The 16,149-nt window shown below is 39.3% G+C and overlaps 1 protein-coding gene across 1 annotated transcript in view; it reads left to right on the forward strand.

The window, feature by feature from the left end:
- The window catches only part of LOC118744909 (neuropeptide CCHamide-1 receptor), a gene marked incomplete in the record, with an annotated part of 127,324 nt that overhangs the window by 97,528 nt on the left and 13,647 nt on the right, over window positions 1–16,149 (forward strand). The window contains 1 exon segment of the mRNA XM_036478337.1: window positions 8,883–9,044. Within this exon segment, the coding sequence (XP_036334230.1) occupies window positions 8,883–9,044 (162 nt within the window).

Genomic DNA, 16,149 nt, shown 5'->3' on the forward strand with positions numbered 1-16,149 from the left:
CCCCCCCCCCCCCCCCCCCCCCCGTACAACCATATAGCTTTCAAGGGTTAAGTGTCATATATTGAGTTTACAACTATTTACTTTGGGTCGTGCGTGTCTTTTTTACCATCAGTATATTTTTTAGCATATTGGCTGTCCCTAATATTCCGGCGCCCTAGGCCCGGGCCTCAGGGCAAATCCGCCACTGCATGTGGATATTTATTTTGGACACCACTTAAGGTATCATAATAACATCAATATCAATATCATCTTCCTAAACCCATATTGCTAACGGTGACCAGATTTCTGTGGACAAAAATCGGGACATCTCTAAAGAATCGAATTCGAACATACAATTTAATAATAAAAAATCATAACCGCTTTTTAATACATTTTTATTTATAAAAAAAAAAACCGAGAGAAAAAACTAGGTAAATGATCGCAGATATGTATACACACACCACACTGGACCGTATGAATAAAATCCAAGCCATTGCCTTTTCTCAAATATCAGACTTTTTATTTAAAATTATTTGAATAAATCGAGTGAAACGTCTGAAATGTTAACAAAAAGCAATTATTTAGTTTTTATTCATACGGTCCAATATATATACATTAGATCCCCTCCGAGATATATGACAATTGCACACTTCTGAATTTCTTCGCACCCCGCGCATTTTTGAATAGCTCGAGGATAAGAAAGGATACGCCGAAAGAAAAGGACATCTCTAGTGGAAAAATCCCAGGCCCCCAGGGAACTGAAGCCAAACGGACTAAAAAAAGATGGTTCCAAGTATTTGGTTTTATGTTTCAAAATAATTGGCTTAGGCAAAAACGCTACAAGGCGATTTAGTGTAGACTAAAGTAGTGAAATTTTTTTTTTGGCACACTCTTTTAACCTTAAATTAAAACTTATTGCAACCAAAACCATAATTTTTGATGTAGTTGTTTTTAATAGTTTTAATAAATATTTCCAAGCGAGTGAATTATTATATGCGCTTTACATCATTTAAAGGAGAATTCACTGCAGTTGTTTTTAGAATTTTGTCTTTTAAGAAACATTGCAATTTCAAGGAAAATCTAAAAAAATCCTTTTCTCTAAAAGGTAAAAACTGAAGTCATTTTTCTAAGGTCATTTGAATACTTCGTTGGGAAAGTTGGTATGTAAATTCTCAATGTATTTTGCCTAGGAATGGAATTAGCAAGATTTGGATGATAAGGGTGGCCCTCCTTCTTCACACCCAGCACCATTTTCCTTTTAGGTCCGTTTGCACCATGTTTGGTTAATTCCAACTCCCACTTAAACATCGTTCTCGACACCCAGCATGTAACAGTTAGTGTTAACTAGACATGGTGCAAATGGCCCTTGGAGCCGGTTACTCAAAGTCTGGTTAATACTAATCTCCGGTTAAACATCGTTATCGATGTATTCGACTCCATGTATATAACAAGGATGTTTAACCAGAGATTAGTGTTAACCAGACATTGAGTAACCGACCCTTAGTGTTAACATCACTTCTTCATCAAAGCAATGTTGGCTTCGTTAAGATACCACAAATGTCTACGAAGTTTGCTTGCACTGCCTCCGCAACATCTTCGTAAATTTACTTAAACTGCTCTAATTCGTTTAAAAGTCCATGCGTGTAGGTCGAAAGTATGCACCAAACCAATGGTGGCTATTTATTCTGAGTCATGTTGCTTATATAACTTTTTCACGCAAAATGACTATTTCAAGAGTTATAAACAAGTAAATACAAGAATATTTTTTTAACGAGTTTTTATGCGTTAGGCTATGTTCAAACATGCCAATTAGCTGAGGCAAATAAGCTTTAAATTGCGGAATTGAGTTTGGTGTTCACTCAAAAAATCAGCTGTTAATTTTATTGACATTTCAATGTATGGTCGGTTGCGGGCAACTGGTCCAATACCTTCCCTCTTTTGTGAAAGGGCATACAAATGATGCAAAAAGGTGGCCAAAGTAACGCAACTGTAGTTGATTTCGCCAGATAGACGGCAAATATTTATTTATGTACAAAAATATTCATATGTATACAAATGTAAGTGCTAACAGCAATTTTAATTGCTCCTTCTACATACTACATATGTAATTGCCTACATTATTTATCCATGAACTGTACATATGTACATATTTGTGTTTTTTTTTTGATATATTAACGTTAACATTAGCACGTGTGTATATATATACATAACCCTTGTTTTGCGCTGTAATCCGTACAAATTAACAGCAGAGGGCACACTTAGATGTGTTAGATTCTATAGAATTTTTCAAGTCCTCTAGTTCCCTTTTTTAAGATGTATTTTCACTTTTTTTTGCCTAAGACAATGAGACGCCCATCCAGAACCTATAACCAAAAATAAAAAAAAAAATCGATACAGCCGATCTCGAGCTTTGCGAACCGAAAAAAAGCGGTTTTAAAAATATATATTAGTATAGATTTCATACAAATTCTTCTTCTTCTTATTTGGCTGTGTAACCGCCTAAGCGAATTTGACCACGCCGGTGGCTTTCTCTTCTGTGCCAACTGACGCTAATTGGAAGTGCCAAGTGAAGCCAAATCCTTCTCCACCTGGTCTCTCCAACGCTGTGGGGGCATCCCTCTTCCTCTGCTACCACCAGCGGGTTCCGAGTTGACTGCTTTCAGAGCTGGAGCGTTTCTGTCCATTCGAACGACATGGCAAGCCTGCGGAGCAGCTGTATTTTAATTCGCTGCACTATGTCCATGTCGTTGTAAGGCTCATACAGCTCATGTTGTTGTTGTTGTTGTAGCGGCTATAACAACCCCACCCAGATCGGTTGATATCTCAGTCGTTGTCGTCGAGTTCCACTAACGGCAGCCCCAAGAAGCGTGCAGCCTCTATGGGGTCGGTCCACAGAGACAGCGCCTTTAGGGTTGTGGGCTTTTCCGGGCATGCGAAGAGATGTTTCGAGTCGTGAGGGGTCTCTCCGCATGCCGGACATTCATTCGGCACATCCGCATTTAGCCTACTCAGGTAAGAGTTCAGCCTGCTGCAGTAGCCAGAGCGAAGCTGGGCTATTGTTGTTCTTGTCTCCCAAGGCAGATGGAGCTCCGTCGCGTCAATGTGCGGTGTTTGTGGGCCTAGAACGGCATTCACAGGTCTAGAGTCTACATAACTCGAGACTGAGTCCCTGAATGCCGTTCAGGGCCTGTCGGTATGCTGACGGGTCCAGAGGCTGCTTAATGAACCTCTGGACTTCGTCCGTCAGTTCATATAGATGCCTCCTTACGTATCTAGGCGAGGGCTCCTCTGCAAGCAGCTGTCTGTTTGGGTGGCCGCATCTGTGGCTCCCAACCAGAAACTGCTTGCAGAACATTATGTTATGCTCCTTGATTGGGAGCATTTTCGCCTCGTAATGGAGGTGGTGTTCGGGTGACATCAAGAGGTATCCGGTCGCTGTCCTGAGTGCGGTGTTTTGTGCTGTCTGTAGCTTCATCCACTGCGTCCTACTAGTCCCCGGCGACCACACTGGTGCTGCGTAGTTTAAAACCGGTCGGCCTATTGCCTTGTATGTTGCCAGCAACGTTTCTTTGTCTTTGCCCCAGGTACTGCCGGCTAGCGACTTGAGGACTTTGTTGCGGCTCTGTTCTTTGTTGACAATAGCGGTTGCGTGCGCAGAGAAGGAGAGCAGGCTGTCGAATGTTACTCCGAGTATTTTGGGGTTATTCACCGTCGAAATTGGTGTATCATCGACGGGAATTCCCAGCCGTAGCCTGACCTCCTTCGTCCAGGTGGTGAACAGGGTCACGGAGGATTTCGTAGGGCAGAGGGCTAGACACTTTGCAGTGAAGAAGCGAGAAAAATCGGAGAGGTACCCGTTTACTTTCGAACACAGGTCATCAATTCCATTCCCAGTCGCCATGATCGAGCAATCGTCGGCGTAAGAGACAATCGAGACTCCCTCTGGTGGTTGAGGGAGCTTTGAAATATAAAATTTAAACAGTAGCGGGGATAGGACACCACCCTGTGGAACCCCCTGTTTGATTTTCCTAAGTTTGCTCGATTTGTCTCTAAACATTACCGACGAGTGTCGACCACTCAGATAATTTGCCGACCACCGTTTGAGCGTCTGTGGGAGAGAGGAAGCCTCTATATATTCTAGTAGCGTGGAATGGCTGACAGTGTCAAAAGCCTTTGACAGGTCCAACGCTACTAGAATCGTTCTCTCACAGGGACAGTTACGGTTAAGGCCACGAGTTATCTGAGTGTTTATGGCGTTAAGTGCTGTTGTTGTACTGTGCACTTTACGGAAACCATGCTGATGCTTCGCTGGGGTCAGGTGGTTCGTGAAATATGGGAGCAGCAGGGACTCAAGTGTCTTCGCTACCGGGGAATGGAGCGTTATCGGTCGATACGAATCTCCTTTGTTGGCAGGTTTCCCCGGTTTGAGCAGTGGGACCACTCTCCCCACCTACCAGATGTCTGGGATGATGAAAGTGGCCATAGACAAATTGGGGACCTCCGTTAGGTACGCTACCCCCGCAGGACCCAAATTTTTCAGCATCAGCATGCATATTCCGTCGGGACCCATGGCTTTGGAGGCTTTCGCCTTCCCGATGGCCACCTGAACTTCACCGCAAGTGAAAGTAAGGGGTGCACAATTTGTTGGCAGTTTGTGCAGCCTTGTGGTCACTCGACGCTTGGTTTTGTCCACCGGAGGATGCAGTATGAACTGCCGGCTAAAGTAGCTCGCGCATCGCTGCGGGTCGGACGAGGCATGGTCGCCCAAAGAAATTTCGACTCTGTCGTCGTGCTTCGTCGGATTGGACAGTGACCTCACGGTTGACCAAAGCTTACTCACTCCAGAGGTGAAGTTGCAGGTCTTCAGATGTTCTTCCGCTTATGTACGTTCACTAGTTGCCGAATCTCCGCGTTGAGATCCCTGATACGGGGATCACCGGGATCGGCCTGACGAAGGCTGTCACGCTCATCGGCTAGGACAGCCGCTTCGGTAGGGAAATTTGGACGTGGGTCAGTGATGCATCCTGCCGGTGCGAAGCGGGCTGCAGCAGCAGTGACAGCTCTGCGGAACTTACGTTAACCAAGGTGGACGTCGGTTGGTGAGGGGAGAGCAGCGAAGGTGTTTTCAGTAAATTCCGCGAAGCCTTTCCAATCACCTTTGGAGAAGTTGATATATGCTCGGTGCTCCGCGGAAGCAAAGTCGGTTGGTTTATCGATCGAGATGACTATGGGCAGATGGTCTGATGCCAAAGTTAGCATAGGTCGCCATGATACGCTGTTTATCAGACTAGCGCTGACTATTGTTATGTCTGGCGAGCTGCAGCAGCTGCCCATAATCCTGGTGGGTGCGTCGTCGTTCATTGTGCAGAATGTCGAATCGTCTATCTGCTCAGCCAAATCGGTTCCCCTACGATCGTTTGACAGGCTTGAGTGCCAAAGATCGTGGTGCGCATTAAAGTCACCTACTACCATTCGGTTTTCACCTCTGAGGAGCGCACCTATATCAGGGTGATATCCTTCCGGGCAGCAGGTGACAGGGGGTATGTAAACGTTGAATATTTCTAGCTCAACATCGTCTGATCGGATAGCAATGCCCTGAAACTCTAGGGTGGTATCCCTGCGGTCGATGTCTGCTTCGATAAGACGATACTGCACGAAGTGGTGCGTGATGAACGCTAAGCCACCACCATTGTCTCGCTCGCGATCTCGACGGTGCACGTTGTACCCGGCACAATTCAACAATATTGAATTGCTGTGCAGCTTCGTCTCTTGGACCGCAGCTATCAGTATACCATGCCTTCCCATAAAAATGGTTAGTTAACGTTGCAGTTAAATTGAAGGAGCTTCATGTGGTTCGGGAGACGTGTGGTAATGCGGGGTGTGAGTGATGTGTGTGGCCGTGACGCCATTGGCTGTGTGCGCTGCTGAGGTGGTTGCCGCCCTGTGGTGGTGGTGGGTGGCGTCGCAGTTGAAGTTTGCGACCGTGCTGCGCATCACGGGCCCTCGAAATTCCTCGTCCAATCTCGCGTGGCGCGCAGATCTGAACATGTCCTAAAGTGGCACCAGCCAAGGCAGGTGTTGTACTTGACTGACGTCACATACATATCTTGGTCTGACATACTGTGCAGATTGTAGAAGGAACCAAGGGTTGTTGGCGGCGGAGTGTGGGTGGTGGTGCAGTTGTCCTGCAGTTCTGTGGTCTGTGGCGGTTGTGGTGTGGTCTATTGTGTTGTTATGTTGTTTTGCTGTGGTGTTTGTGTGGGACTGCTCAGGTGGACTGGGGTTAGCCGTGGAGGCAGCTCTGTTTGAGCAGCAGGGGGCGACATACGATGTGGTCCACTGCCGATGTGTCCGTAGTCCTGAGCAGACTCTGAGGTGACTCCACCCCTCGCAAGCATTGCACTTGACTGAGGTGGAATTGTGGTGTAGTCGTCTCTGGCATACACAGCAGGTGTAGGTTTTGGCCGTGGGTTTGACTCGATGCCAGCCCTGAGTAGAAGAAAACGTAGCGAATGTAGCCCTATGGACGAACAACTTCTGAGACATTTCGCCGACCTAAACGGGGTTATATCGCCGAAACAACAGCCCTTGGTCGGGTAAAACCCAAGTCATTCCGGTACGTAGGACCGGCTGTCGTGGGAATGTCTTACAGCTCATCGTTCTATCGTGTGCGGTATTCCCTGTCGCCAACGCGTTAAGGCCCGTAAATCTTCCGCAAAATCTTTTTCTCGAATACTCCAAGAGCGGTCTCATCGGTTGTTGTCATTGCCCATGCTTCTGCGCCATATACCCGCACGTGCATGACGAGTGACTTATAGAGTGTGGTTTTCGTACGTCGAGAGAGGACTTTACTCCTGAATTGCCTAGTCAGCCCAAAGTAGCACTTGTTGGCAAGTAAATTTACCTTTAACTGAATATAAACGGGAAGAAAAAAACTAGCACGTTAGTTAATCCTTTTGGAAAGTGGACCTAGCAATTTTCCACTCTAAGCTAGCAGATATGATAATAGGGGTTTCATTGTAGGACTTTATTTTTATTGGCAATGAACCTGCCAACAATTTTTAACTATTCACGAATTTGTTAGATTAAAAAATAAAAGTCCGGGAGTAAAATTCGGTTCAAAAGTATCGATACCAAAATGACTTGGGATCGGACGAAAAGTATCGAGAATGTTACTTGCATTTACTAGTATGGCTTTGTCCCTAATGATACGGCTAAAAGCAATTACCTCTTTTTTGTTGGGTAGCAACAACAAACCACACGCTCATACAGTTACACTGACACAAGATATAACGAATACACAGAAGCGCGAATTACACTAGTGCGAACAAAGTTATATGAACGTTACAATTACAGTCAACCAAAGTTTAGGTACAGCGATTTTTTTGCGATATTGGCAACGGTTTTTTAATTATTTTTTGTTGAAGGTGTCGCTCATTTTCTCCATATGGAAAAATATTCGATATTTTACAAACAGTTGCCCGTATAGCAAAAAAATCGCTGTACCTAAACTTTATATTTCATGAATCCAACTACTATTATATTTATTAATTTTAATAAGAGCGTTTCCTGACACAACGTCGTAGTTTTCGCGTTTAGCTCTTGTTTGCTTATTACGCACTGCAGTTGTTAAAGACATATTATTCATTTTCATTAACTCCATTCATATTATGTCAATAGTTTTTTGTATAAAAAAATTAAATATCGCTATTTTATTTCCGATACCAATACCAATATGTGTGTTGACACTTAGCTTCCGATAAAGCATTTGATACTGGTATTAATACTTTTATAGTATCGCAACATCCCTACTTGTATGAATTCGACTTAATAATTACTTTTTAATTTAACTAATTTACAAAACTCTTGTCAATGTGGTACCCGGATAAATATATGTAGAAGAATATATCATTATACATAGATACACATACGTAGTCCCAAAATATTGAATCACTTACAAGGCCGCCGTGGTCGAGGGGTTAGTAATATGCACTACCTGGGTCCTGGGTTCCATCCCTAGTCCGAGCAACATCCAAACAATTGGAGGCAATGGCAAACATCCCAGTGCATTTCTGTTATGAAAAAAGCTCGTCGAAACCCTTTGTGTGACAACATCAAGGCAAAGCAGAGGAGAAGTTCGGCCAAGCCCTAGCAAATGTGCTAGTGCCATATATTAATTTACTGTGTTAACTCAGCGTTAACAAAAAATGACGCTGTACAAGCCTTTTTAGAACTTATGCAACTAAATCTAGCGAGATAGTGAAAGACGGCATGGCACTCCTGAGGCACTGGACAAATTTTACTTTCTTCCAAGAAGCACAGACTGGTGTTATCAAACTTTGGTTCTGAATAGAAATTTTCTTAGGTATCATATGAAAAATGAAAAAAGTAATTTTCTCGGTAAATTTACATGGTGGAACATAATAAAAGTATTTTTTGTATTGTTTTTTTTTTCGTAGTCCTTTTACCTAGCACTAACCTTTTAGTGTGGAGAACAATGATGTTTTTCAAATAAGGCAGATCGGAATATGCGCTATGGTAGCGCACTACCTAAAACTTACCCAAATTGCTAATTAGTTTTCAAGACGAAAACGATCGCAGGCCTTTGTAATTTTTAGAATTCACACAATTTTCGCATTGAGCACATATTAGCGATTTTTTTTTATTTTTAAATCTTAAGGTAGCCCAAGGGGAACATCATATTCTCTGAATATTGTAAAAGAACAAGTTGCTTACGCTTCGAACAATATTGTATGCCCACATGGGCTTTTAACTATGAAAACATTTTGGCAATACCCTCCCACACTCTCATGTAGCGTTTGTATGTGATTTTTATTTGATTTTAATTTTGATTTTCATGCCATGCTATTTTCGCTGCTCTTTTGCATATTTCACCTTTTTAGATACTTGTTTTGTCAAGGGTCTGGCGTGCGACACAAAAAACGACACCCACACAACGATACCATTTGCATGCATCGCGAGTCATCGCTCAATAGCTCCGCTTCGAAGCGTTACTATTCATCAACTCGACGTTCCACCTGCCAACGCCACAGCACCATAAGGAGGTGAGTAAGACACAATAGCGTAATGGCAAATATATAAAAAAGACACACATACCCTGTAGGAAACTCAACTAACTATACATGCATTAAAAGTTCACTATTTTTTAAGTAGGGGTGACTATGCCTCGACTACTTTGCGTTGCTTTTAACTTGTAATTTTTACATGGTGACGCTGTTTTCAGCTAACTACTAACTGGTTATTTATAAATAGGATTGCTCTGTGCTGATTAGTATAATGTTTTTGATACTATAGTTTTGTCAGACAGATTGTTAAAAAAAGAGGTTTGTTGAGGAATTCAGGTGTTTGATTTTATTAACAATAAAATGTGCTTAGAATTAAAAAGTTACGTGTATAAATATGTAAATGAATGAATGATATGAGTGAATCTTCGCAAAGTGAAGATTGGATGAGTTCACAAATTAAGGGAAACTTAAATGCATTTGAAAACACTATCAACATGTGAACTGATTTACGACCTGATTGGTTAGATATGTATGCTTATGCAATGTTGTATACATATCTGTGTTCGTATGGAAAAGTAGCTTATGTCGAAAGGCTGGCTTTAGTATAATGCGGCATTCCCTTTATTCTTTAAACGACAAAGAATTTTTTGATGAGACTTAATAAGAATCTTGACTTGCTAGTATCGGAGCTATTTCTTGCACGTTTATTTGCCAAAAGTTCTCAACGGCTCACCGCCAGTGAGTAATTCGCAATCGTATGCTGCGAATGTCGATTTATACTAAAGCCAGCCTTTCGACATAAGCTACTTTTCCATACGAACACAGATATGTAGGAATGTATACGCGAGTTATTAGAATGATATTGATGTTAGCGTTGTTGATTCCCACGTCGCAGCTTCCGATGTCGTCTTGGTTAATTGAGGATGCAAAAAGAAGGAACGTTGGGAATGCGCTTAGCGCATTTATACACATCATTGGAAATTCGGAAGTAAAAGTCCAAGTAGGGATGCTTTTCTTGAGCATTTACACAGGGATCCGTTGAAGAATAAAGCTGCGCAAGGATGCTCTCTTTAAGTAGGTGCAAGTCACTTAAACACGGATATATATATCATATGTATGTACATATCAGGGATTATGCGAATATTTGCATACGCATTTGTTATGCGAATGATTCGCATCATTTTACACATCCGCTTTGACATTCGCATTCGCATCAAATGATACGCATATTTTACGAATGCGAAAGTGTACAGGACAGAGCGCGCAGTTAACGACCACTAAGCACACAATCTCATATGTTAAAGGTTGTTCCAATTTAACGTTTAGTTTTTTTTTTACAGGCAAAACAACCCTTGGAGGCTGCTTCATGTTGTAGAAAATAGAAATATGTAGATTTAATTGGGCGCCATCAAATGTGTTCGCATTTGTTGTTAACGTTTGCACTTTTCTGATGATCTGTAAAATACATCAGTCTATTCAAATTTTACGTAGTTGTATTAATAGTTACATATATATTTTAATTAATGTGTTTACTTTATTCGTCGAAAGTGAGCAATTGTTCAGTGCAGCCGGCCTTATATACGAGCCTCTAAGACAGGCTTTCCCCAAGGGTGTGCCGTGAGCGTATGCGTGGGGTGCCGCTAGTGGCTAGAATATACTAGTGCCGCGGGCGAATTTTTTAAACTTTCCATACACAACGCAAGCGGTTTGATCAAACTTCAACATGACGGCCAGAAAAACAAAAAATTGTGATTTTGATTAAAATTACCTTCTAAAATTTCTCCAAATTTTTAACTTTTAATCAGCTTCTTTAAAAATTTAAAATTTTTGTATAATACATAAAGTGCAAATTTAAAGTAACTAGCACATTCCGATGATTTTTGACAATTTTTTTTGTTGACGGTGTTCCGCATTTGTTTTTTTTTTTTGTTAAATTGTCGAACATACTTTGTATGGAAAAAATGCGTAACTCCGTCATACAAAAAAAAAAAAATGCCAAAAATCAATGGTAAGTCCTAGCTGCTTGAAATTTGCACCATATTATACTAAAATTTAATAGACTATTAAACTGCATACCACAATTTTGCTAAAGATTCGGATTAAAAAGTTACAAACTTTGGTGAAATATTTTCATAAGAAAAAAATAAAGAAAAATAGCCAAAACTTGCTGAAATGTCGCGTACTACTTTATATTTGGGTCACTGTATTTTTTCCAAAGAAGGACGTAGCGTAGATTTTCTTCTTAAGATTTTTGTTACGAATGTCTAAAATCTTAGATTGAAGTTTTATTCGCAACACTTGAAAATAACTAAATAAAGCAAAACTCTTTGGGAAAACAATTGGGGTGTTCACAGTTCGTTCCAAATAGTGTCTCAAAATGTAGACGTCTACATTTTAAGACGTTTTCTAACCGTAAAATCTGTGGTGTTGTTGTTTCCCATACAAAATTGGAAAACGACGCCGTCTACAATTTGTCACACTCAAAGATATGTTTTTTACGCGTCTACATTTTGCAACCTCGCAGCAGGGTTGCATTATGGCAATACTAATCGCATTTTTTTTATTTATTGGGCACGTTTTCTGTATTTGCATTTAATTTGAGCGCAATTTCTGATGAAAAGAAACAAATCGATGCAAAGAAATAACAAATATTAGGAATTGGTAATTAAGTTAAATAATTACAATTTTTCAGAAACAAAATCGAAAGGCGACATATAAAAAAGCACGCAAAGAAGAAATGTCTGGCAACACCAGCAAAGTTTTGAGACGATTTTGCGACGACTGCTAGAAAGGGGTGCTCACAGTTTGATGCTAAAGATGTCTCAAAATGTAGACGTCTACATTTTCAGACACAATTTGGAACGAACTGTGAACACTCCAAATAACTGTGAATACAGTATATTTGCTTTAGGGTGGTCCAAAAATGCTTGTGAACAAAAAATTTAATTTTTCCCATATAAAAATACATTGAAAGCTTTAAGCGCCTTGAGCGACCTATCATGTTTTTTGATTTCAAAATAAAATAATAGGGATATACTTTTTTCGATATAGAACAATCCTAGGGGGTGAGAGCATTACAATTCCTACTTTACTGTTTTTGGACCACCCTAATGTACATAGATATGTAAGTATGTAGATACCCTGCTACTCTGTAGTGGTGAACTCGAATACCACCAGTTGGGTTTTCAGCTCTCTCTACCAGTCCTTATTTCCTTTTACCATTCTAGCGACTGGTATTTTTAAGCTAAGTACACACCAGCGCAATAGCGAGAGTGATAGAGATAGCGGGAGAAATCGAACGCAGCACTGTATTCAAATCAAAACGTGTCCCAACGGGATCTATCGCTGCGATTGACGTTAATTATTGCCATCGCTATCTATTGCTAGCACTATCGCAACCTCGCTGATGTGCGTTTAGCTTTATACCACGTTTTCACGATTCGTAAATCGCTCTCTAAGTAATTCGTGAATTGCCCTGTTTTCACGCCACATTCGTAATTCGTTTAGCAGCTCTACTTCTTCATCTTGTTCTCGCTATTTATTATTATTTTTGTGTACTGCAAATATCGAAGATGGAGCAAATAGTTAAGATTTTAATTTATATAGAGAATATTTTATTAATCTATTTTCCAGTAACTACACCCTTTTCAGTTTTAGTTCAGAAAGTTGCACTTCATATTCAGAAATTCCATTTCAAATTCAGATAGTTACAATTCAAGTTCAGTATTTCCATTTGAAATTCAGAATTTTCATTTCAAATTCAGAAAGCAACAATTCAAATTCACAATTTCCATTTTAAATTCATAAAGTTGCACACGGTGGGCAGGAAGCAAAGATAGGTTGCATAAAAATGTCGACAAAAACTGAAAGCAGGGTTGTATTTGTTGATATTTTTAGGTTAAGAATTCCTTTGAATTGAAATCCTAGCTGCTCCTGTTTTAGAGATATCAACATTTTACATAGTTATGATAGGACCGACTTTTGCGAAAGAGAAAAACATCCTTGTGCATTAAATATTCAACAATGTATGTGTGAGTAAATGTGTGTATATATATTACGTGGAAATATAAGTTTATGTAAGTTTTTAGCCGGTTTCAATCGTTTCCAAGGCGCACCACGTAGAGACAACTTACTTTGCACCTCTGTTCTTTTTTTGGTTTTATTTTTTTATATTTTTTTCTTGCTTTATTTTTTTACATTTGTTTTTTGTTTCCTTTTATTTTTTTTTTGTTGGCTTACCATATAATATAGTCACACATTTTAGTATTTAAATATTTTATTATTTAGTTAAGTTTTTATATATCCTGGAATGAAAATGTCATTAGAGTTTTCTTCAGGCGACCCACAAAAGTTGGTTTATCAATCATATTTATTTTGAATCTATCCCAGAATTTAATGAATTCCCTATGAACTGACTTCCCGGCCTGCTCGGACCATAATCCTAAACCATCTTTATTCAAGAATGAAATAGATTGCTTTAAATGTTTAAGGATAAAATGGATTTTGACAGTTTGAGAAATTCCAGTACTTTTCAAAGCTGTGCGGAGTTCGTTAAGATTTTTATCAAAATTACTAAGATCCGCTTGTTTTGCGGAAAACCATGTATTCACGATTTTGCTCATGGCTTTGAACGAGGCAATATATTTGGTATTGTTTTTACTGAGAGTTTCTTCCATACAAACTATGTTCGACATTTTTTTGTATGTGGAAGACACTGTCAGCAAAAAATAAATAATTGCAAAAAATCAACGAATTTTTCTGGTAACTTCAGACTTGCACTTTACTAATTGGCTCAAAAGGTACATTTTAAACATTTTTCTAAAAGATCTGATTAGAAATTGTGATCAGATGAAAGTGTCTCCGAGCCAATAATTTTGTACGGCACGGTACTTATAAGTAATCTAGGTTTTACGAAAAAAAAAATATAAATACAAGGTAACATTAAAATATCATTCATTTGTTTCGTTGCTGGGAGCTTGTTTCAAAACTTCCGGCTTTTGCTATAATTGTAAAACTCTGTGCATGTAATTTTAACGTATTTAGGTACATACTTATATTAATCATCAACTATTGCTTGTGCAAAACGTGCTAAATTTAAAAAAAAATCGCATATGAAAGAGCACCAACCAAACTCGTAATAAATTTAAGTATATAAATTTTAGTATTTAGTATAGAAATATTCAATTGAAATACGCCAATATTAAAATGAAGCGCTTTGCACGTAACAGATGCTTTTTCATAATTAAGTTAAAAAAAAAATTTATTTAAATTCCATGCTGTCTGTAATGGGATTTGAACCCTGACGCTCTGGAAATTAGCAAATTGTGGCAAGCATCTTCGTGCACTCAGCTACAGCCAGACATGTAATTGTGCATTCAAATTTTCAGTTTGATTCAACACCACGTGTGCGTGGTATGAAAGTATTGTTTTTAAGTACGAACATTTCAAAACGATAATCAAATAAAAAATATTCATGTTTACTATGCGTTATTTCCCCCAGTAAATTCATAAAATTTTTCTTAATATTACAACGCATTTTTTCTCTCAGTGTAGTCATTTTTATGCAAAATTTGTGCAATCAAATCGAAAACCGGGGCACTTAAATGAAACCCGGGACATTTTAAGGTTGGACCGGGACACCGGGACAAATAGTGTAAAACCGGGACATGTCCGGGAAAACCGGGACGTCTGGCAGCCCTACACACAAAGCGCATACTTTCATGCGATTTTCTTCATGATCGCATTTGTGTTCTGGATGTACAATAGTCATTATTTCCTGACAGAAGAGTACATAAATACCAAAATAAATCTCATACAAGCTTTGAATTTATTTACTTATTATGAGGAGTACCGTTGGCCTAAGTTAGAGCATTTTTATTTCTTGCGCAAGCGCAGTGCGACTTGCCTGCGCTACTTGCTTATAGCAACAAACCTTTAATAAAAAATTACTACCGTATTATATAGCATACAATATTGTATACATACATACATATATTGCGATATTGAAAGTGTTTGTAATGAGAAAGTTCACGCTACAGAAAAAGGTAATTGTGGTGTTTTATCTAAGTTGTATACCGGTAGCGCCCAATAAATCTCGATCAATTATTCTTTCGGTAGGAAAAAATTAAAATATTTCACATTGATTTGATCAGTTTTAGTGAGTTAAAAAGGGAAACAGATTTGTATGAGATTTCTTTTCGTATAAATATGCTCTAATTATCGAGAAGTACGCCTTCCTCTTTTGCAAATATGTCCTATCAGAAGTATATAAAATGTGAATATCTTTAAAACAGGAGCAGCTAGGATTTCAATTTAAGCGGATTCTTAACCTTAAGATATCAACAAATACAGCCCTGCTTTCAGATTTTGTCGACATTTTTATGCAACCTATCTTCGCTTCCTGCCCACCGTGTGTGAGAGAACAGATGACATTTCGCCGGAATTCGGCAGTTGGTTGGTTTCTGCTGGAGATTTTAAACGAACGCACCTATTATTATGAGAATGAGAGTTTAAAGAATAATTTTGAGGAAGAAGAGGAAGAAGCATACAAGTAGTGCGAAATAGTAGTGTAAAACTAGGTGGAATTGTACCTACTCTTCAGCTTCTGAAATTTGAATGTACATTCGGTCGAAGCTCATTAGTTTAGGTACATTTGGAACGTAGTCAAATATTATTCCATGTAAGTCAAAAATTTGTTATGTAGTCTACCAACTAACAAAAATATATGCACATAAAAATACATGTTTACTGTTTAGTTACGTGTATCTACTTTTAGCTACAACTTTCCGGCAAATAGGTACAATATGAAAATTTAATATTCATCTTCTTCTTCTTATTTGGCGCTGTAAAGCTTTGGTTTCCTCGAAAAGCGGTGCCGTAATATTACGACCGTAGCATAGACAACGCTATTCTCAACGCTAATAGCGGTACCGCTTTTATGTAAAGCTAAACGAACGTATCGTAGCTTTGTGCTTTTATGTTGTATAGAGGCATTCATTGCTTTCACAAAGTTCATTAGGACTTTTCATTATTCAAAATTGATAGAAATGTACATCTATTTAATGCTTTTATTTTGGTCAAAAAAATTTTAAACGAATTTTCTAATACACCGCTGCAAATATGACGTTGCCGAAAAACGTTGATA

Source organism: Rhagoletis pomonella, unplaced genomic scaffold, assembly GCF_013731165.1.
Source record: "Rhagoletis pomonella isolate Grant_MI unplaced genomic scaffold, Rhpom_1.0 Rhpom_scaffold_00008, whole genome shotgun sequence".
Classification (NCBI taxonomy): domain Eukaryota; kingdom Metazoa; phylum Arthropoda; class Insecta; order Diptera; family Tephritidae; genus Rhagoletis; species Rhagoletis pomonella.